Here is a 23,072-nt window from a genome sequence, read left to right on the forward strand (position 1 = left end):
GGTTGAAACAACTTCCTGAATCGGGAACCTGCTCGTCGTCCATGTGGTATTACGATCGATAAAATGTGAGGTTTTACTGTAGTGTAGAAGAGGGTTGGAAAAATACAGTTCTTGTTGCAAGACGTCTGGTAAAATATAAGTAATTATAGATGAGAAACCCCCAAAGAATTCTAAGACAGTCCATATGGCCGCCATACTGGACTTATCTGCAACCCAGTTTCTGTTTCCGGGAGGGATGCGGTAGGGGTCCGGTACGATGGCGGTGTCCGACAACGACTCAGTAGCTGCTTGTTGTGCCGCGTAGCGAGGTTCAGGTTTAAATGGATCACCCGTATGCCCGTGGTATGGCGTCCCGTTTTCCGGAACATACCATGCACTTGGGAGACTCCCCCCTGAGGTGCTTTATGGCCTGCACCACCGCAACGCCTGGATAACTGGCGGGCCTATTGCAGGCTTAGGATTTATGTCTTCTCTCAAAGCACCTGAAGCAAGCGTCTGGTTGCTGGAGTATATCCAGAGGGCATACTGACTAGCCGACCTTTAGCTTGCCTTTCTTCAATGCCAGGTTCGCATCTGCCGACGCTAGTCGGAAGGTAGCCACCTGGGTCCCCAGTGTGCTCTGATTGGCCACCTCCACCGCACATCTGTTTGAGGGCTTGTGCATCCCTCGGTGATTTCATCCAGGTTTTTAAGCTGGAGAGTCACCTCCGAGGCGAGTGTCCGAACCTACATCGCTTTGCCACGAACCGGCTCGGCTACCGCCTTGTAGGAGCGCCCTTTTTCTTCACAACCTTTCGGAGCTCAAGAATCATCTCGCTAGTGCGAGATCGACGGATGGTCCGCCCATCCACCCTCAAATCCTTGAGTTGGGTTTCACTCCTAATTTTCTTCAGAGAGACCCGTCAGATTTTACTATGAGGGCGTACCCCCTGCTCCACGCCATTTTGACCTTTGGTGGACTTTTTATCGTGCAGTGCTTTTTACCTTTTTGGCGCCCTTTTATTGTAAACCATGCCTTTGAGCCAGTTGGTGCTATACCAACCGCTTCTTCACGTTCGTTTACCGACCTGCACCGTTAAACAGATCGCGACGAATGAGGGCATGAGGTATCGGTCTGAACTTGCTTAGATTTAGTTGCCCTTCTAGTCCTGTCCTCTTTTTCGGAGGCTTCAACTCGAGCCACAAGTTAGGCGTACTCCTTTTGAGCTTCGTCGATGTGGTCCAAGGCAAGAGGAGGCTTTGCTTCTGGCGAAATTGTTTCTATTCGCCGTGAACTCGATGGTCGCATCGAGCTGTTCGGAAAGCGCTGCCACCCTAGACCGCTGCCACCCGTCTCAGCCTTCGTTGGATGTCTCTCCGCACCCGTAACTGGTTTTTGGTTCGTCAAATTCATTTCTAGTTTAATGGGTCACCCTTCCAGCCGCTATCCTTGTTCATAATGAAGTAGTCGCCTATGTTGTCCCATGGTGGTCTATGTCGCAGCAGTGAGGTCATGGCTAGGGTAGGACACCTTATAAGCATTTATGTCGCCCCAGAGCGGCTAAGTCAGGTAGGGAAATCTGGTCCTAGGACCAATTCTCGCCATCTGATCCTTCAACTACCTGATTCCCACCAGGCAATGAACGCGGAACGCACTGAAAGGCCTGCCAGGTTTTACGGGACGGAGACCTCTGCACCGAATACCATCTCACCGTTTCAAGCAGCTGTCACACGACTTTACTAAGGAAGATCGGTGCTGGTGCCAGGTCAAATACGTGGTACCAGAATAAAGTCTGTATTTAAGATCTTTGGAGCAACGGTCAGATGGAGTGCGAAAAAACAACCTACAGTGTCTCTTTCTTCTACCAAGGACAAGCTAATCACGCTTTGTACGGTTACTCGTCACAGCCAGTGAATGGTCATAATGCTTCAAGATCTCGGATTCAAGCCAGTAGGTCCGATCACCTACCATGAGGACTGTTTAAGATTTGTTTATTGAGAGTATTGAGACCGTTATTAACGTCATTCAAGTAACTTAACGGAAGAAAATAGTTATTTAACGTATGTTAGCGGCAAATTCGTGAAAAAAATTGCTGTTTCAAATATTCGGAAAATTCGATTATCCGGAGTGAAAAAACTCCGGATAATCATGCCCGACCTGTATAATGTATTTGTTCTATCAAAGTTCTCTTCATAATACTTTATGAAAATAAATTGAATCAGAGCGCTACATGTTTTAATGACCACTGCTTTTGAGCACAACTGTATTTCTGCGAGCCTAGTTTTCTTTCCCTTTTTACAATTGATGAATGAAACTAAATCTAAAGTTAAGAAAAAATAAATGAGTCAGTCAATAATAGGAATAAATAAAATATAAAATTTTCGTATTGGATCTATTAAAATTCAAGTACAAAAATATGTTCAAAATAACACCTGAACGGTAGCACAGGACATCCCAACTGAAAACATGTTGAGCCTTTTCCTTTCGCTCGCATAAGCCGCGAATACAACTGGTGGAAAGCCCGCTTTTTCCCCTCGGATGCGATTTTCTTCCAGTATGTGTTCGTCAGTGTGTAAGCTTCGGGAAAATCCCGAAGCTTTCTCTCGCAGCCGAATCAGCCATAATTACATAAAATGTTCGGTCATTTACAAAAATTTCCTCAGTCCCAGTAGAGAACTTGACCGCGACAGTAAAGCTCAGAAAGGCGGTTCCGGATCGGACTCGGTTCGCAGCGGACGCGTTTTTCCATTGTCACCTGAACAAGAAAAAAAAAGAACCTTGCCAGAAGGGGCAAAGTCAAGACAAAACAGGAAATCCAAGGGTGACCTCCCGTTGATTCCCAGCAGCGTTCGGTTTAGTAGGAGAGCACATCGTTGGCTTCCTGGTAAAAGTAACGGGTATCGAAAGTGGCCGTCCCATTGAGTGCTCGGTGGTGAAGTACCTTCGATAATTATGAACTTACGGGATCTGGATGTGATTGAAATGTAGCTCTTAGGGTGAAGACCAGTGAGTGCCAGTTGCTGCTTGATGTGGATTGTTCGGTTAGAGTGCTTTAGGTTCTACAATAATCAATTCCAATCAAGCGGAAACAGTGAAAATTACTTGGCTTCTACTTGAGGAATAGGAATTTCTCTCTTTCTCTTCCTTTGTTGCTCTCATATTTGCTTTTTTATCCTTCTTGATTTCAATAAACCTAATTAACGCAACAAAAAAGGTCCTTTGCAAATTTCTATCGGTAGTACTGCAATCGGAAAACAAACATTATCGATCCATTCTTTTACCAAACCAAAAGTAAGAAAAATTCCCATTTCTAACATTGTTGTACGTAAAATACGATTTCTAGGAAAACAGTCTAGTGAATATGCCTTTAGTGCATCGGTGGTGGGAAATTCCTCTGAAGTGATGCATATTTTTCTGCGCTGAAATGGTGCAATTGAAGTAAACAGGGTTGCTATTCGTACCAGTAAATTCCATCTTTCTATTCGCTTCTAAAAGGTAAAATGTCATGGCAGCTCTGTTAGCAGTCCGTGCCCCAAGTATGATGACAGTTCTACAAGGTATGCTATTCACGTCGATGCATTAGTATTAGTGAACGTTATGAACTTTTTCCAATATTGTATGAAATTTGAAATGATTTTGCATTTTAAACTAAAATTATAAAACATACTTTCCTGAAAAGTTATAGAAATGATGTTGAAACATGTTTTATTTGTGGGGAATACATAAACATGCTGCGGTTTAGGTAAAAAATGCTGTTTTTCATCAATTTGCCGGTAACCTTTTTGCACTTTTCATTATTTTCTGGTATTCTAATAGCGCTTCTAAATAGAGTCGCTTATGTTTTATACAGTATAAAAAGTCATGAGCTATGACAATGACTAAAATTATGCTCCAACTATTAGAAATATAGCATTTTTATATATTTTATTATGTTATATTGTCGCAATTTTTCACACTAAATCTCAATTAATATCAATTTCTAGTGTGTTTCAACTGGAGATTCACTCTCCAACCAAAAAAATTAGATATAAAACAACATAAAACGGGAAATTTCCAAAAATGTTCTGAATTCCATACAAAACGCGAAATTTTTCATAACGAGATTTGTTTGTGTGCGTGGATAGATAAAAATGTAGCATACCTTGTAGAACTGTCATCATACTTGGGTCCGTGCCTCACCCAGTTGTTTTGGTTGGTAAATGCAGAGTATAAACACCACCACACACCAAAGCATACGTTCGGGCGTTCTCGATTTGCCTACTGGTGGTAGAAATGTGAGAGAGCCTTCCGTCGTCCTCAGTGAGAGAAAGGAGGAAAAGCTTTTCCGCCACCATCAAACCACCTGAGGAACGGAGCGATTCCTATCGGGTCGACCGGGTTTGTGTGATGTGCGCTGTGATAATGATAGGAATCAATTTGTAAGTTATGAACTGAAGCGCCTCTTCTGGTTCGGGTAAAATATAACGAAAGGATGGCAGTCAAAAGGCCGAAGATGAATGACGGTGCTGGTGATTGGTGTAGTGCTTCTGATTTCGTTTGAAATTTGCTGTGCTTACCCCTTTCCTGTCGCCTTCTAGCTGGCAGACAAGTGATGATTGTTTTACCGCAGAACGGCAGAACTGAGTAGGCTGTGCAACAGGCGAAAAGCATGAAGTGTTACAGGGAAAAATACACTAATTGTTGAATGGTGATGTTTATTAGAACTTCAAGCTTCTTCACGTTCGGTGAACAATGTTGAATCGTGTTTAAAAAGGATGAATGATGCATTCTTTGCGAGACTTTGTCCAGTTACAGATTGATAATGAATGCGGTAAGTTATATTCTTGTCAATTGATGTTAATATAATTATTGTTTGTGATATTTGAGAAAATTCAACAATTTAAGGATTTAGAGGAATCTCCGCTAGGTCGATGTCTCGATGATATCTTCAATAACTCACCCCCAGTAGGCGATAATTCTATTACCACTGCGCTCTTAGTTTGGTGAATATAACGAAAATTTACCAATTGGTGCCTGCCCAAAAGCTTTGAGCCTCGAATGGTATTAAATGACATCATTATCTTATAATATTGCTTATTTGATATGATCGGGTTTCGCTTTTTCTATTTTTTTGACGTAGGACTACGTCTTTGTTTTCTATACTAGATAACTCTGTGAAATTGAAAATGAAACTGGCAAATGTTGCGTCAGATTTCTTCTTAGTCATAGCCATTTATATGTCGGTGGATAGACAAAATGTGTAACAATTTTTCGATATAATGTTCAACGTTGTTGCTTTAGCAACAATGTTGAACATTAGCAAATTTTTTAATACCGGTGGCGGTGCGATCATCAGCGCTTTATAGGACACGAGCTAAAAATTATGGAATCGGTTCTTTTTAGAACTATAAATGCTTGAAGATAAGAGTTATGAGAATTTTCACAACTACTCCTAGTGTGAAATGTTCATCTATTTCTCAATAATCAATTTTACAATAACGACCAGGGCGCACCAAAGCTAAACGGTAGTGTTGCCTATAAATAGTTTATCACAGCAAGATATAACCCTCATTTCAAGAATTTTCACTGCTAAATTGAGTGGTTTTCCGGTTTAATTGTTTGTTTGTGTCCACTCGTTATCAGTCAATTATTAGCAACGAAAATTAGTTAATCTAAGAACCAGAGTGATTTTCGCATCGGGAAAGCAAAACCTTTCTTTTGATGCTTATGAAAATCACTCAGTAGTATCGAAGGTGTTTTGGTTTGTTCCTCTTTCTCCAAGCTGTGTGGCCACGCCCTATTGGCAAAAATCTACGCTGAACTCGATACAAAAGACTGCGTGTAGAAAATTCAGCTTCAGGAGTCGACATCATTTCTCTGTTGAACCGTTGTGCGGTGCAGACGCTCTTTGTGCTCGTGAAGTTTTCTTATATTCGGTCTTTATTCTCGTGTTCGTTGCGGAGTATCCTTGGCTCGCATTGAGAGGTCGGCTCTCTCTCCTTCCGAGGAGGAAATGCAGTGTGAACATGTGGAACAGTCTATATCCACACAACCCTCTAAAAAGCAGAAGGTGATGGGTCGCCTAAATCAGGGATCGGATGCATCCACATCCACAGGAGACAAATCCAGACGTGCTCGCAAGCAGCCTGGTTCAAAGAATTCCAACGAAACGCTGCTACAAAGCAACCCGTTCTCTGTTCTTTCCGTTAATGAACAAACGGACCCAGCTCCGGTTCAAATTCGGGAGAAGGTGCCTCCGCTGTTTATAAAGACAACTGAAATCGGCATGCTGTGAGATGAGCTCGCCAGAATGCAGATCTACCCTCTGTTTAAGCTCTGCAGTACGGGCATTAAAATTATGTGCTCGTCACTCTTGGATTACGGCAAAGTCAAACAGGAGTTAACTGTTGATGAATTCCAGTCTATACACACGACACCCCCAGTAGCAAACCGCTGAAAGTGATCATTCGAGGTCTCAATTGCCTGCTGGAAACCGAGCTCAGTAAGGAACTGGAACGCCTACACCTGCAGCCTCAACGAATTTTCTCTGGTGAATACCGCGACCAGCTGTACCTGGTGTATTTTGCAAAGGGTTCCACTACTCTGGCTGCACTTCGATAAATTCGTGCCCTCTTCAGTCTCGTCGTTGAGTGGGAACCATATCGCCCACGTCATCGTGATGTCACCCAGTGTATGAATTGTCTTGGATTTGGACATGGTACCAGAAATTGCAACATGAACGCCTGTTGCGACAAATGTGCCGGCAATCACGTCACTACCAATTGCGAATCGGACACGGTAGTTAAATGTGCAAACTGTGGACAGCAACATCAGGGTAGCGATCGGAGTTGCCCAAAGAGAGCAGGGTTCATCAAGATCCGGAAGGATGCTGCCAAAAAGAAGCAAACTGGTAGGAAGAGGGCTCCTGCTTTTGATGGAGAAAATTTTCCGCGACTGCGCCATGTGGTTCCAAACCTTACACCGCTCCCGCTGAATAACAAACCACCGTCTGGTACATCGTCGGTACATGACCGATTGAGAGCTGCCGCTGAATCAATTACCGCCCCCCTTGTCGTCACAACCGGATTGACAGGAGCCTGGGCCATTCCACCAAACCACCGTGCAGATGAATCTAACCTTTACTCACCAGAAGTTATCCAGGAGTTCTCAATGAACCTTTTCAACGCCTAAGACTTGTCGGTGCAAACAGGGCCAGATCCACGCTGCCATCTCGGTGGTGTCTGAATTCCTCGGCAAATATGGGCCATAAACCAAACCTAAACTTCTTAAATTGGAGCGCTCGATCCATCAAGAGCAAAATCTACGAGCTTGGTGAGTTCTTCAAAACTAACGACTTCGATATCTGCTTCCTGACAGAATACCATCTGAAGCCTGATGTTTCGAGCTTCTTCCCAAAACCATCGCCTACTTCGTCTAGACCGCACTAACTCTTCAGGTGGAGGAGTGGCTATTGCCGTACGGAATGGCATCCAGTTCAAGCTGCTTCCAACGTTCCAGCTCAACCTTATCGAAGCAATCGGCATCGAAATAACCACCAACAGTGGCCCTCTCACTTGCATCACGGTATACTGTCCGAGGCAAACCCGCGCCAGGGATGGCTCTGACGTAACTCTTAAGTATGACATCATAAAGCTGACGAGGAGACACGGCAACTACCTCATCGCCGGTGACATCAATGCCAAACACGAAGTGTAGGGCAACACGCGCAGCAATCGGAACGGAATCGTCCTGAATGACGACTTTCAACATGGTCACTACAACATCCTGGCTCCTACAAGTCCCACATACTTCAGCAAAGGCAGTTTCAACAATATCGGGCATCCAACCGTACTCGAGGAACTGAGTTCCGACCATTATCCGGTGCTGTTAAGTATCAGTTCTGGAGTCGAGGTTCACCAGCAAAATCGTCGGGACTACCACCTTGTCGACTGGCCGGCATTCGGACGGAGTGTCGATCTACATGTCAACTTTAATCGGCCAATCGAGACTACCGAAGACATTGGGGCTGTCGAAGAGATCCAAGCTGCCGTTCATCTGGCCCAGGAAGAAAACAGACAGATTCCGGTTAACCGTAAGTCCTTAGATTTTGATCCCACTACTGATAAATTAATCAGGCTTAAAAATATCTTCCGGAGGCAATACCAAAGAACTGGTCAACGTGATAAGAAAATTTCGTCCGATAATCTCACTAAAATAATTAGAGCTAGAGTTGAAGGGTTGCGTAACCGTAACTTCTCTAAATTAGTCAGCGGTCTAGACCATTACTCAAAACCTTTCTGGAAACTCACCAAAGTGCTTAAAAACAAACCTAAACCAATCCCTCCTCTCTCCTCTGATGGTAGGCAAGTATTAACACCTGCTGAAAAGTCAAATGCCCTTGGAAACCACTTCTTAAGCTCTCACCAATTAGGCAATAGGGTTATAAGTGCACTCGAAGACATCGTGTCTAACACCCTACACACAGTTCAACAGTCCCCCAACATCTTTCTGGAAGAGCAGAGAGTGACGGCGAACGAGGTCAAAAACACAATCAAACAAACCAAGAACATGAAGGCGCCTGGCTTTGATGCAATATTCAACATCGAGCTAAAGCATTTGAGCGACTCACTGTACAAACATCTTGCATCCATCTTCAACAGATGCTTTGAACTTGGCTACTTTCCACGTTGTTGGAAAATAGTAAAGGTAATTCTTATACTAGAGCCCGGTAAAGATCCGACTTCGCCCAAAAGTTATCGCCCTATAAGCCTCCTCTCTGCACTATCCAAGCTATTAGAAAAGCTCATACAACCCCGGCTGCGGGATTTTGCTGATTCCTACAACATATTTCTTAACGAACAGTTTGGATTCCGCAAGAGCCACTTCACTGTTCACCAACTTGTGCGTGTTACAGACATCGTCAGGCGGAATAAAGCCATCGCTAAAACATCTGCCATGGCATTGCTGGACGTCGAAAAGGCGTTCGACAATGTCTGGCATGATGGCCTGGTCTGTAAGCTGCCGTGATTCAATTTTCCAATCTTCCTGGTGAAGATTATATTTATCGGCCAGAACATTCCAGGTCAGCCTAAACAACATCAGCTCTGACACTTTTGCCATTGGTGCCGGGGTTCCCCAGGGAAGTATCCTTGGTCCAATCCTATTCAATATCTTCACATCAGACATCCCTGATCTACCTGGCGGAGGTAAACTATCACTATTTGCCGATGACACCGCACTCATATACAAGGGTCGCGTGATCAGGGCTCTTGTTAGAAAACTTCAACAAGGCCTGGATGCTCTGGCCGAATACTTCAACATTTGGAAAATTTGTATCAATGCGGCAAAGACCCAGGCTATTATTTTCCACTCCAAATCTACGCGACTAGTTCCGGCTTATGATGTCAAGGTTCGGTTAGGAGGCTCTATTATCGACTGGTCTAAAGAAGTGGCCTATTTAGGACTTACCTTAGACAGTAAACTTATCTTCAGATCCCAAGTAGACAAAACCTCAACAAAATGCAACCTGCTAATTAAACAACTGTACCCTCTTATCAACCGAAAATCAATATTGAATATTAAGAATAAGCTTGCTGTCTTCAAACAAGTCTTTAAACCTATAATTGAATACGGTCTCCCAGTTTGGGAAACCTGCGCTCAAACACACAAAACCAAACTGCAGAGAACACAAAACAAGATCCTCAAACTTATTCTAAATCTCCCTCGATGGACTGCCTCTGACATTGTGCACGAAACAGCCGAAGTAGATATTCTTGATGTTAGGTTTCAGAAGGTTGTTCAGGCCTTCCGCCAGAGAACATCCCAATCCCAACATAAAATAATCCGCAACCTAGTTTCCCAGTGATCCTAATCCAACTTCCAATAAGTAAAATTGCTTGTAACTAACCTCGAGCAAACCGCGAGTAAACGGTTCAACTCAAAACTAACACTACCATCAGAGCCTTCCTCGGAATTTAAATATGTAAATATATAATTTCTGGGTTGGGTTTCGGCTACGCAGTCTGTCACGGATTCAAAACGGGTGTTTTCTACTGCCGGACGTTTTAAAATTTAATCAATTTAGATGCAGATAGGCGATTAAACTCAACAATGATATTCCACAGAAAACAGACACGTTGACAAAAAACGATAATCTAGTGAGTCCCCATTACATTGTTCTTCAAAAAAAAAAAGTTTATAATAAATGTTTTTAAGTTTCCTTTGAAAAAGGCCTAAACCCCTGGCCGAAACGTCGAGCAGTAGAAAACACCCGTTTTGAATCCGTGACAGACTGCGTTGCGTAGTCGAAATCCAACCCAGAAATTAAAAATTTCCAGTCGTACTGCACTTAAAACGTGTAAACACTCGAAATGTAAAACAAATGTATACAAACGTAAAGAACTAAAATAAAAGGAATTTAATTCGTGAAAAAAAATTTCACCCCTTCAGTTTCATTACTAAACCGTACCGGTTACATACGGACGCTAGGTGTTAGCAGCTGAAAGGAGGAAAGACGAAATAGTACCGGTCATCTCGTGCCAGTTCCTGGTGGCTATTAGTAGTACATGGCTACTGCAAAATACTAAAATGGCTGGAATTCTGGACGGACTAACCAGAAAACAAGAATATTCGGCAACTGGCACCTTTTGGTGCCTCGAAGTTTTGTAATAGAAGCGTTGCAATTCCCTCTACTGTTTTTTTAATGGAATATAAGAATACGGTAGTCATCGTCATGCGGTCGTGTCTTGAATACCACCTTCCTACTATTTCTTTTGTTTGGGGTTTGAAGATGGAATCAAGTGATACTGAACGTAATGATACCTACAACTAGTATAACTAGGTAGCGAATCAGCGTAGTTCGTTGAATTGATTTCACCGGTGATCCGCTTGTAACAGCCTTCATGGCCTGTTCCAACTGCTGAGTGGTCCATGACTACCAGTTATTTTTACGGATGCATTTGTAGAACGTAAAAGATAATACAAGTGAGAAAACTGTGGTCGAAAACCGCTAGATTTCAACTGATCAATAAAAAAAAAAGACCTAATTAACACGTTGTAGTCTGGAACACACAAAACATAGAAACTCACGTTTTTATCTATTTTTTTTAGAGTAAAAACTATATCGAATAACACTTCCGAGAATTTTTTTGTTTTGTTTATAAATTTGACAGTTCGCTTGCTGCGATTCAACTGTGTGTTTTAAAAGTATTGGCATACTACGAAGAAAGTATTCGCATCACCAAGTTATCATAATCATTTCCTAGATTGGGAAATTTTAAAAGTGTCTATTTTACCCGCAATGTCCGTAAATCAGGCATCACTGTATGTATTTGCGATATTATAATATTATTATAGTTAAAAAATTATAGTTTACCAAATCAAACACCGCAGCGGCATAACATAATAACAGAACAGCAAATAGTTATTGGTTTGAACTCTCAAAATACACCGCAGGGTCTTTGTGGTCCGCAGTTGACGACGATTGCAGGACACTCATATGTTACTAATAATCATTCAACATATTATGTAGTAACAACGTATTGAATAATCGATCCGAATCCGCAGCTTTGGATCGGATCTTAAATCGTAGTACAAGAGAGTGAAGAGGAAGACTATGATTTGTGATTTTTTTATATATTTTAGTTTTCTCAGGATTTTTTAAAAGAAGTACATGACAATCTAATCAACTGCCCGATCGTTGGCCAGAAGGACGCACGACGAAACTTCTCCAGGGAATTATAATTGGTGATATTTGGCAAGAGGAACGAGCATCGGTATAGTAGAACAGTTAGCGTGTAGAAGGAAGAGTATCACATTACACACAAGCACTGATAAACAGTGGTGGACACCATTCCGCTAATTCGCTAATCGCTAATTAGCGACGCTAAAATTCAGTTAGCGGTTACGCTAATTTTTGAGCTGGTTAGCGAAACTGTTAGCGTCGCTAAAATTTTGGCCTTCGAAACGCTAATCGCTAATTCGCTAAATTTTGTAGAGAAGTGACAATAGAAATATTTAGAAAAACTGTGAATTGCTGATGGCTTACGTAAATTGCTTTTTTTTCCTGTGTGGACTTATCACTGCGACCAGAGCTTAGATCTATTGTGATATTGCCCAGGTGTTTTCTGTACTCCGCACTTCATATTAGCAGTAACACTATTGAAGCAAGTGATACGCTTATCGTTCATATCAGTGCTTTTGTGTAATTATTACCTTTCCGTTTCAAGCTTACTGCTCTACTATACCGAGCCTCTGTCCATCCTAACAATATTGCCTAGTTACAATTCCCTGGAGAGAACTTTCATATGTTACTCACACCAGTTTTATTATAATAGGGACTTATTTTTATTAGGAGGAGAGTCAACAGGGGTACTGTAGAATCCAGATTGAAGGAAGGGTACGTGGTGGGGAGCCTGAGAATAAACCTATGCTTAAAGTCCTTTGACAACTGAATGGCCTGATTCTACTAAGATTCGAACCCACGACCACCCGCTTACCAAAGCGGACTCTGCAAGCTTGCGGCTACGGAGCTCCCCTAATTTATATTAAGGGGGGGATTTGTTAGTAGCTTAAGTATTTATGATAAATATTAGTAAATAATGAGTATGTGTGTCCAATCACAAATGGTGACTTCTCAACACTGTAGGAAATTCGTAATTTTAATTGTTAGGATTTGTTTGCTTTCGCAATGAGGACTTATCATTCGTAGGGATTTAAACTTACTTGTCAGAAAAGGGGAAGTAAACTTACAACTAACTTAATTGCTAACTTATTGGCTATAAAGAGAGATTATCGTAGCAATTGAGGATTGCAACGATTTTTGTCGAAAATTGTTAATAATTTTATTTGACATAGCTTCTAATGGTTCAACACCAGTAAGTCTATGTAATTCGAGTGTACCAAACCAAGGAGGACGCTTCAAAATCATTTTATGAATTTTATTCTGAATCCTTTGGAGCGTTTTCTTCCTTGTTGAACAGCAACTTGACCAGATCGGTACATCATAAAGCATTGCTGGTCTAAAAATTTGTTTGTAAATCAAAAGTTTGTTCTTTAAACAAAGTTTAGAATCCCTGTTAACGAGAGGATATAAACATCTCGTATATTTGATGCACTTGGCTTGTATACTCTCAATGTGCTCTTTGAAAATAAGTTTTTTATCATAAATTAGTCCCAAGTACTTAACCTTGTCGGACCAACTTAAAATAACCCCATTCATCTTGACAACGTGATTATTGTTTGGCTTGAGGAAAGAAGCCCTAGGCTTATGCGGAAAAATAATCATTTGAGTTTTAGAAGCATTGGGAGAGATTTTCCACTTTTGCAAGTAGGAAGAAAAAATATCTAAACTTTTCTGCAATCGACTGCATATGACACGAAGACTTTTCCCTTTTACGGAAATGCTTGTGTCATCGCAGAACAATGACTTTGTGCATCCTGGAGGCAAATCAGGAAGATCTGAAGTGAATATGTTGTACAGGACTGGACCCAAGACTGAACCTTGAGGTACACCTGCTCTGACAGGAAATCTATCAGATTTTGAATTCTGATAGACAACCTGCAGAGTTCGATCAGTAAGATAATTTTTTAAAATTTTGATTAGGAAAATTGGAAAATTAAAAGATTGCAATTTCGCAATCAAACCTTTATGCCAAACACTGTCGAATGCTTTTTCTATATCTAAAAGAGCAGCTCCAGTGGAATAAACTTCAGATTTGTTAGCTCGTATCATATTAGTAACTCTGAGCAATTGATGAGTTGTGGAATGCCCATGGCGAAATCCAAACTGTTCATTTGCAAAAATTGAATTTTCGTTGATGTGTGACATCATTCTGTTAAGAATAATTCTCTCAAACAGTTTACTTATTGAAGAAAGCAAACTGATTGGTCGATAACTCGAAACTTCAGCTGGGTTCTTATCCGGTTTCAAAATAGGAGTAATTTTGGCATTTTTTCATAATTTGGGAAAATATGCAATTTTGAAGCAACAATTGAAAATTTTCACTAAAAATTCCACTGTGCTCTCAGGGAGATGTTTGATTAGTATATTAAAGATTCCATCGTCACCAGGTGCTTTCATACTTTTGAAATTTTTAATAATTGATTTAATCTCATTCAAGTTAGTTTCAATTATTTCTGCAGGTAAAAAATTCTGGGAAGAAATTAATTCAAATTGACGTGTGACTTCATTTTCAATTGGACTCACAAAATTTAAATTTGAGTTATGAACACTCTCAAACTGCTGAGCAAGTCTTTAAGCCTTTTGTTCATTGGATACAAGAAAGCGTTCACCATCTTTTAAAACTGGAATAGGCTTTGAAGGTTTCTTAAGAATCTTCGACAGCTTCCAAAAAGGTTTTGAATATGGTTTCAATTTTTCAACTTTAGTCTCAAAATTTTGATTTCTCAGAAGAGTAAATCTATGTTTAATCTCTTTCTGTAAATCTTTATAAATAGTTTTAAAAACAGGGTCACGAGAACGTTGATATTGACGTCTGCGAATATTTTTCAAACGAATTAGAAGTTGAAGATTTTCGTCAATTATTGGTATATCAAATTTCACTTGAGCCTTTGGAACAGAATAATTCCTGGCATCAACAATTGCACATTTTAATGCTTCCAAAGCGGAATCAATATTCGCTTCGTTTTGCAAATCAAGCTCATTATTGAAATTTCTCTCAATATGAGTTTTGTATCTTTCCCAATTAGCCTTGTTATAATTAAAAACAGAGCTCATAGGGTTTAAAACTGATTCATGTGATAAAGAAAAAGTTATTGGAAGATGGTCAGAATCAAAGTCAGCATGTGTGATCAAATCACTACATACATGACTTTGATCTGTTAGCACCAAATCAATTGTTGAAGGGTTTCTTACAGAAGAAAAGCATGAAGGACTATTCGGAGCCAAATAGAATAGTATCCTGAAGAACAATCATTGAATAAAATTTTGCCATTGGAATTACTTTGAGAATTATTCCATGAACGATGTTTAGCGTTAAAATCGCCGATTATAAAAAAAATCGAACGATTTCTGGTGAGATTTTGTAAATCACCTTTAAAATAATTTTTGTGCTCGCGTGTGCATTGAAATGGTAAATATGCTGCGGCAATAATTAAAATCCCAAGTTCAGTTTGAACTTCAATTCCCAAAGTTTCAATAACTTTCGTCTCAAGATGAGGAAGAGCACGATGTTTGATTCGGCGATGAATAACAATTGCAACTCCACCGCCGGAACCCTGAATCCTATCATATCTATGAACCACGTAATTGGGATCATATTTTAATTTTATGTTAGGTTTCAAAAATGTTTCAGTGATAATTGCAATATGCACATTATTTACTGTTAAAAAATTAAAAGGCTCATTCTCATTGGCCTTCAATGAGCGAGCATTCCAATTTAATATTTTAATTGTTTTATTTAAAATCATTACTAAATTTTAAATTAGAAACAATTTTAATAGTAAAATTTGTGCCTATTTGAATGGCTTCAAACATTGATTTTGTCTGCAACATGGCGTTCATAAGATCGAACATTGCCTGTTGCAAAAAAGAAAGTTTACCTGCCGTAATAGGCCCCAGGCAGTTGACATTAGAAAAAATATTTTCGGCAGCAACATTAGCTGGAGTGATAGGTGTACAATTATTTTCTAGCGTGTTTTGCTTACCCATATTAACGGTCATTTTCGAACTACCAACACTAGGCGGTATAATGTTCGAACTACCTGTAACCTGTGCATAAGTTAAACGGGTATGCAAAGGAGTAGGTAAACTATGCGTCACTGGTACGCTTGGAGAATTTTGTTTTGAAGTTGGTTTTAATTGAGAAATTGAATGTTGTTTACCTTGCCTTGCCTTAACAATTGCTAAACGGACTGGGCATTGATGAAAATTCGACATATGGTTGCCGTTACAATTCGCACAGCGAAAATTTTTACTCTCTTTCACAGGACATGTGTCCTTTGTGTGAGAAGAGTCTCCACAAATGAGGCATTTTTGGTCCATGTTACAAAACTTTGAACCATGGCCATAACGTTGGCAAACCCGGCATTGGATGATATGCTTTTCACCTCCGCCAAACTTTCGATATAATTCCCATTTTACACGCACGTTATATAAAGCATGTGCTTTTTCAAAAAAATTTAAGTCATTCACCTGACTGCGGTTAAAATGAATTAAATAATTTACAAGGGAAATTCCAGTTCGCTGACTGTTTTCGCCTCGTGATTTTTGTTTCATCAGAATTACTTGGGTAGGGGCTATACCAAGTAATTCTGTCAAAGTAATTCTGATCTCATCAACGGTTTGATCGTTGGTGAGACCTTTTAATACGACCTTGAACGGCTTGGCGCTCTTCGTATCATATGTAAAAAATTTATACATCTTTTCAGTTAAATACTGAATAAGACGATTCCAATCTTTCAATATTTGGACTAGTAAACGGCATTCGCCTCTTCGGCCAATTTGATAAGTAACTTTGACGTCGGAGAGAAACGTAGAAAGTTCTCTTTTAAAAATATTAAATTCAGAAGCAATAGTTACCACAATAGGTGGAACTTTCTCCTTTTTTACAAAAATTTCGCTTTGAATAGTTTTACTTTCGAACATTTCAATTTCACCGGCTTCTTGCTCAGGCAGAATATCATATAAATTTTCACTGCATAAGCTAGTTTCAGAAAGAGATGCCTCTCTTTTCCTCCCCGTAGCGATGCGTGGTTTCTTTTTTCGTCCTGCAATTTCAAGTGATACGAAAAAAGTTCAAAAATAATATCAAATTGCAAGTATTGAGAAAGAAAGAAATAGGTAGTCTTGAGAAAGACTGATGTAAGTTAACTTCCAGGTAATCTTTAAAAGACACACTGACAAAACACAAACTTTGAAGCTATAGACAGTCAAAGACCAGTCCACAAGCAACCGAAAATACGTCTGATCTGTATGGCAGCTCAAGACACACGGATCTCCCCTAATCGTAAATTGCTTCGAAAGATGAACATACTTTACTGCGACAAGTTACTTCTGTCAGTCTTTTTACCCTAGAATGGAGTTACAGTTATCGTACAAGCCCCATGAGCATTTTGAAGAACAAGCTCAAGGTCTAGATTGAATTTTCGGCACACCAAGAACTTTTGTAAATTGCAATGCGCTTGAAATTTAGACAACTTTGGTTCTACTTTTTCGATTCAGATAATAATTGAATTTTTATGAAAACATTCCTAAGAGTATCTTTTTTTTTTCTTTTAATGCAAGCTAAATAACTTTTGTCATTCTTGTTTTTACAAAATCAAGTATGAATACCGTTTCGTTAACCTCTTATTGTAAATAGCTTTAAAACGTAATTGTTTTCGTTTGTTTTACCAAAAAAGATCAAAGTGGTCCAAATCCTACAAAACACAAGCAATAAATGTAGCGATATGACTATTTACATACTAAAAAGTTAGCGATTATCGATTAGCGAAAGTTCCGCTAATGTGGGTTTAGCGTTTAGCGATTATCGAGCTAAAATTTCCGGTTAGCGGCTTAGCGATTAGCGTCGCTAAATTTTTGGTTAGCGGTGCCCACCACTGCTGATAAACAATAATAATAAGCATGCCACATCTCTCAAGAGGGGTATTGCTAATAATAGAAGTGCGGAATATATCAGACACCCGGGCATATCTCACAATAGATCTACGATTCTGGTCGGTCGGTAATCTTTAAAAGTTTATAAAAAAATGGATTTTTAAAAAATGAACTTTTTTAGATAATTATTTTTTAATTTTTCTTTTTTTTTTCAAAAAATAAATTATTTTTTTTAGAGTGTATGTTTTTTTTCTGAAAGACAAAATTATTATCTACAACTTTGCCGAAGACGTCACACCAGTTAGACAAACCGTTTTGGCCCCTTAAAATATTTGTAATCATTAATACTATACTAATGCTATTTTGGGAAGGTTCTCAAAAATGAGTCGTGTTCCAAAAAAAAATAAAACAAAAGCACAAAATGGCTTCTTTTGCCTATAGAAACGTCTATGCAAAGTTTCAGCCAAATCAAAAATGGTCGATTTAATTGGATGCCCGTTTTCTTGTGGAATTGCTCCATGGGCTCACTCGGCTCACTAGATGCTATTAACACTCGGGTTTCAAGTACAGAATAAAACAACAACTTACCTTTCATAGTTTAATTTTTCTTTTTCACTTGCCATCGTCACCAACTTTTATCTATTTAGATTCGTCTTTATTTTCCGTCATTAGTTTCAATTAAATAAAAGAAATTGCGCTAGATTTTTTTTTTTGTGTGTGCGAATGTCACGTCTCGTCCCGTTTCAAGCCGAATCAGGACGAATCCGAAGACAGATCGATCCGGATGTCGATGTCAAACTCCGGCTCGTACAGTTTGCTCGGTTGCGTCCGTTCGCTGGTGGTCGCTGCTGGCCTGCCGGTTGTGTAGCGAAACCGGCTGGCACCGTTGAAGAGTTGTTGTTGTTGTTGTTGTTGCTGCTGCTGCTGCTGTTGGCTTTGACTAATACTGGACTGAGTAGGTTTTCTCGTGGTGCCTCTGTTCACCGGGATCGGTCTTCCAATCGAGAGTGCGATGTACGGTCGCTTGGTGGTCGCCAGAATCGGTGCAATGTAAGGTCTTCGGGGCGCTTTTGTTGTCCGTTTGGAGGTGGGAGATGGCGTCGTTAAGGATGGTGCAACATACGGGCGGCGCGTTGAGGGGGCTTCCGTCGGAGACAGGTACAGTTCTTGGGTAAGCTTGTTCTTCGGAGTCGATGTGTGGGTGTTAAAGTACGTGTAGCCGCTTGGGATGTAATAGATGTTGGGAACGTTCAATAGAAAATTGCTGTTAAAGCCGCCTCCCACTGAAGACGTATGACTAGTTTTTAAAGGTCTAACTGGCGCTGGTGGTGAGTTTACGGATTCCTCAGATTCTGCCGCTGACACCGATCCCGATGGCTCGCTCTCGTAGTTACTGTACTGAGGGGGGTTCGATGGTTTCCGGTATGAACCAGTTGAATGGGGAATGAAGTTTTTCGTCAGCGAAGGCTTTCGTCGGCTGGTGTTGTCGTCATAGTCGCTGCCATCGTCATCATCGAGGTACGGGTAGGTACGTATGCCAACCCTTTCGTGACTCTCGAATATCGGTATCGAATTCTGCTGCTTGAAGGTGGGATAGCCAGAGGAAGGTGTGCCGACAGGTGAAAATTTCCGGTGCGTGAGAAGCTGTTCGAAGCCTACACCAAAGTACTTATTGCTCGAAGGCTGCTTGTAGGGTTGCTTGTACAGTAACTTATAGGGCTGCTTGGCTAGAAGTAACTCCTGCCGCCGCTGTTGGTGTTCTTGTTGTTCCTGCTGCTGAAGGTAGTGAAGTTTGCTCTTTTCAAATCGTGCCGCTGTACCGTCGTGGTAACTATGGAAAGAGTGAGACGAAAAGTGAGATTGACAGTGATTAGTCACGCAATAATAGCATTATGCGAAGGAACGCGAAAATGGCACTCGGGTGGACCTTGGGTGGGGCGGTTCTTAGTTCTTACAACAGTTTCTCTTCGCTGTCTGGCTTATGTAGCGAAACACGCAAAATGAAGGTGAAAAATGTTAGTCGCCGGTGTTAGTGCCGTTATTGATTCTACTCATTGTCAACACGCAAAGAGGCCGTTCCTAAGCCTCTTCTCGTGCGTAGTTTATCGTGTTTATTTTAGCCAACCACGTGTTTGTTCACTTGGTCGGAAAAAGCCTGTTCACTTCATAACAGGCATAGAAAAGCATCTTATTATTTATAGAATTGTTGGATACTATGCGAACTGCTTTCCTTACAACATTTGTGGGATTTCAGGCTATTTGGAAACACGAATAAGGGACCATCCATTAATGATGTCACGCAAAATTTGGCAGAAAAACTCCTCTTCCCCCTTGTCGCAACTTTCTTGACTATGAATGAATGATGCAAGTATCATATTTATCATCATTTATTTTAATTTTTTTGAGTTGAAATGTGATGTCAAACTCAAGATAACCCCCCTCTCCCATATGTCACAAAATGTCACGATAATCGAATGGCTAGAGGCACCAAAATTCATAGGAATAGTTGAATAGCTGTATTAATTCAATTTTTTTACGGTTTGAGCCTTTAAAATGCACTTTTTTCATTTTGTCGACCATATTCAAAACAATTATTCAAATTGGCAAAGATCTGGCAAAATAGTTTTCGGACGAAACCAAAATTATAAAGGTTAAACTTAACAAACTGCGAGTTGTCGTGAGTAGCTTGAAGCAAGCAAACGTAATTGATAACTCCGAGCTCTTAACGAGAGAGTATCGCGTGTACATCCCTGACAAGGATGTAGAAATCGACGGTGTGGTTACCGAGGGGAATCCTACTGTCGGGGACATTTTGCGTTATGGGCTGTACTACTATTCGAGAACTCCATGATGCAAAACGTAAAGATACTGGATTGCAAGCAATAATAAACCCTCCTGATTTTTCTCGCGAAGGTCGTAGGATAACTCCTAACGGAATTACCAATAAGCCAACATAAAAAGGAAGCGAAGGAGAGAAACCGAAGCAAGTACTCACAGGTTATAATTGCCACCAAAAACCCTCTCTAATATTGTGAACTGGATATTTGAAAATTCAACATACCAGATTCCTTCAAAATATTTCTATAGTACTTCTTCCTACAGTGAAAACCTTCTTGAAGCAACTCGCAGCCACTTGGTCCTCCATATCAGCTATCATACTTTCGAAAGCGGTTAGGAATTTTGCCACTGTATTACTGTGAGGAATTGCAGAGGTATCATCCCCAAATTCGATCTATTTTCACATTTGACATACAATCGTTGCCATTCAAACAAATATGAATGGAGAAGACCATTGCCTTGCTCCGTTATATATTCCCCCGTTCGCGGCAACTTACTGATATAGCAGAATTACTTCCCGCGCCTTTTAACGTAGGACTACGTCTTACCGCACTATATCGGGATACATTCTGCGGAAACTAAAACCAAAGTGTGACGTCGGAATGAAAGATTTTGAACGGTAATACTAATGTAACCACATGATGGATCACAATAGTCAATATTTCGTTGGATTGATAAAATGACGGACAATTTTTTGATACTTCAGTTTTCATTATCACTTCATTGCTTAACAGTGAAAATGGAATAAAAGTTTCAAAGTCGAATTTTAACGAACAATATACCAATCATATGCGAGCACGCCTAGCACAGACTTCATGAACTGCCCGCTGCGTATTCCTCTATATCAGGGGCAAAAACAATTTTACAGAATCTAACCATCCCAATAGGTCAATTTATGTTTGCTTCCCTGAGCCTAGACTATTTTAATGTCTTGAAGGTGAAGCTTTCTCGGGGAGTTCGTAACCACCTCCTTTATCAGACAGTTTAACGATCCATGTATGAATAGAGCGCTTTTCATTTGTCGTCTATCAGTGCAGTAGAACTCGATATTTATTTGTGTGCAGCCAAGCCAAGTGAAGACTACAATGTCGCCTTCGATGCACAGTGGGGTGTGTTCGGCTATCGCGTAGGTATCGTGTTTCAATCTGGAAAACAATCGAATTGCGTTTAAATTGTCTTCTCCTTCTTCTTTTTGTTTCGCACAGAAGCAAATATCAGAGGTGCCGCACATTACGCTGTGCCGCCGGGGACAACAAAAATCTGTACATGTCGGTAGCGGCAGATAGCAAGGTATATATATTTGGTGCATTGTACAGATAAAATTCGTTGTTTATTTTCAAACTCTGCACTCTGTTTTTCTCAGATTTATTTAAATAACTAAATTAGGGTATTAGAAAGCCAATAGAAAACCAAAATGCTCCGTACAGATCTTTGAGTAGGCAGTTTAACGGGCTGTACTGATGATTATATTTTTCTAGTTAAACGAATTTAATTCAACATGATAATCCTAGTTGCATCCTGCGGTTGCGGTATAGAGAAAAACCAAACTCTTTTCATCTTGATATTAATTTTTCCACAATTTGTTTTTGATAACTTGTAACTGGTAAAAACTTCTCTTTGGTTCTGCTTACTGATAAAATGTTTGAATTGATCTGAATTAAATATTAACATGTTCAAAAAAAATCTATGCCAGCTTCAAAATTTCTGTAATATACTTTTTCGACTAGAAACTGTAATTTTTTATCATTACTTTTTCCGCGAACTTTTTTTTTTTTTTCTTCACATAACATTTATTTGACACGGCACAAATACAATTTAATGTTTAACGGCGCCAATTATATCTGATGACTTAAAAACTAAAGCAAATTTTTTATCCTCGCTGCCGACTACGAGCTGAAATTAAGTCTAACTTAAAACTAGCATGGGATTTCCAATCAGTGTTTTGTTGTTCAATGGTCGTCTGATAATCGTCGAATGGCATGTATGGATTCGTTCTGCTGAGCCACGATGTCGTGAGTTGGGACAGAGGCTCGTAGTCCTTGGGTCCTGGTTCTATTGTGCGGGGTCTGGTTGCTGGTTTTGTGCTTAAGGTTCAAACGTGTTCTTGTCGTTTTGTTGGGTGTAGACGGAGGGGAACGGGACTAGACTGGGGCGTGGATGGATTTCAGGAAAACGTATATAAGGGACATGTAGGATAGGTCACGGCTCGCCAAGACATCACGAACAGGAACAGCCGGCTGTCTACCCTCGGCCTGCAGGGAAGCTATTAATTTAGACCTGGCGTCACGGTGTACAGGGCATGACCAAACCACATGCTCTATGTCGTGATAACCTTCACCACAGGCACAGATACCACTTTCCCCGAGCCCAACACGACGGAGGAGCGCGTCAAATCTATAGTGATTGGACATAAGCCGGGACATCACACAAATGAAATCCCGACCTACATCCAACCCCTTGAACCACGGGTTCGTCGATACTTTGGGGATTATGGAATGTAACCACCTTCCCAATTCCCCTCTGGTCCAAGCATTTTGCCAACTGATGATCGTATTCTGACGTACAAGTGCGAAAAATTCATTAAAGGCAATTGGTCTTTCATAAATATCACCGTTTGTTGCGCCCACCTTAGCCAAAGAGTCCGCTTTCTCATTGCCCGGTATCGAGCAGTGAGAAGGGACCCACGCTAAGGTAATCTGAGTGGATTTTTCGGATAAA

At 40.5% G+C, this 23,072-nt stretch overlaps 2 protein-coding genes across 26 annotated transcripts in view; one reads left to right on the plus strand and one right to left on the minus strand.

Moving 5' to 3' along the window:
* The first annotated feature begins 2,652 nt into the window (after nucleotides 1–2,652).
* LOC129718516 (putative thiamine transporter SLC35F3) overlaps nucleotides 2,653–23,072 on the plus strand; it is a 135,023-nt gene continuing 114,603 nt past the window's right edge. For 11 of the 24 annotated variants that reach the window (XR_008726940.1, XR_008726938.1, XR_008726941.1 and 8 more), the window contains exons 1-2: nucleotides 2,653–2,986; nucleotides 4,558–4,790. The gene's annotated coding sequence lies outside the window, so the exon portion shown is untranslated. Of the gene's footprint in view, nucleotides 3,022–3,323; nucleotides 3,476–4,163; nucleotides 4,399–4,557; nucleotides 4,791–23,072 lie in introns of those variants that run through there. The other 13 variants (XM_055669349.1, XM_055669348.1, XM_055669345.1 and 10 more) reach the window with 13 other exon arrangements.
* Nucleotides 18,124–23,072, minus strand: part of LOC129718519 (putative uncharacterized protein DDB_G0282129) — a 119,353-nt gene continuing 114,404 nt past the window's right edge. Inside the window, exon 3 of one of the 2 annotated variants that reach the window (XM_055669364.1) lies at nucleotides 18,124–19,347. In XM_055669364.1, coding sequence (XP_055525339.1) covers nucleotides 18,270–19,347 — 1,078 coding nt within the window. In that variant the 3' untranslated portion in view covers nucleotides 18,124–18,269. The remainder of the gene's footprint in view (nucleotides 19,348–23,072) is intronic. The other variant, XM_055669366.1, reaches the window with a different exon arrangement.

Source organism: Wyeomyia smithii, chromosome 1 (genome assembly GCF_029784165.1).
Source record: "Wyeomyia smithii strain HCP4-BCI-WySm-NY-G18 chromosome 1, ASM2978416v1, whole genome shotgun sequence".
NCBI classification, from domain to species: domain Eukaryota; kingdom Metazoa; phylum Arthropoda; class Insecta; order Diptera; family Culicidae; genus Wyeomyia; species Wyeomyia smithii.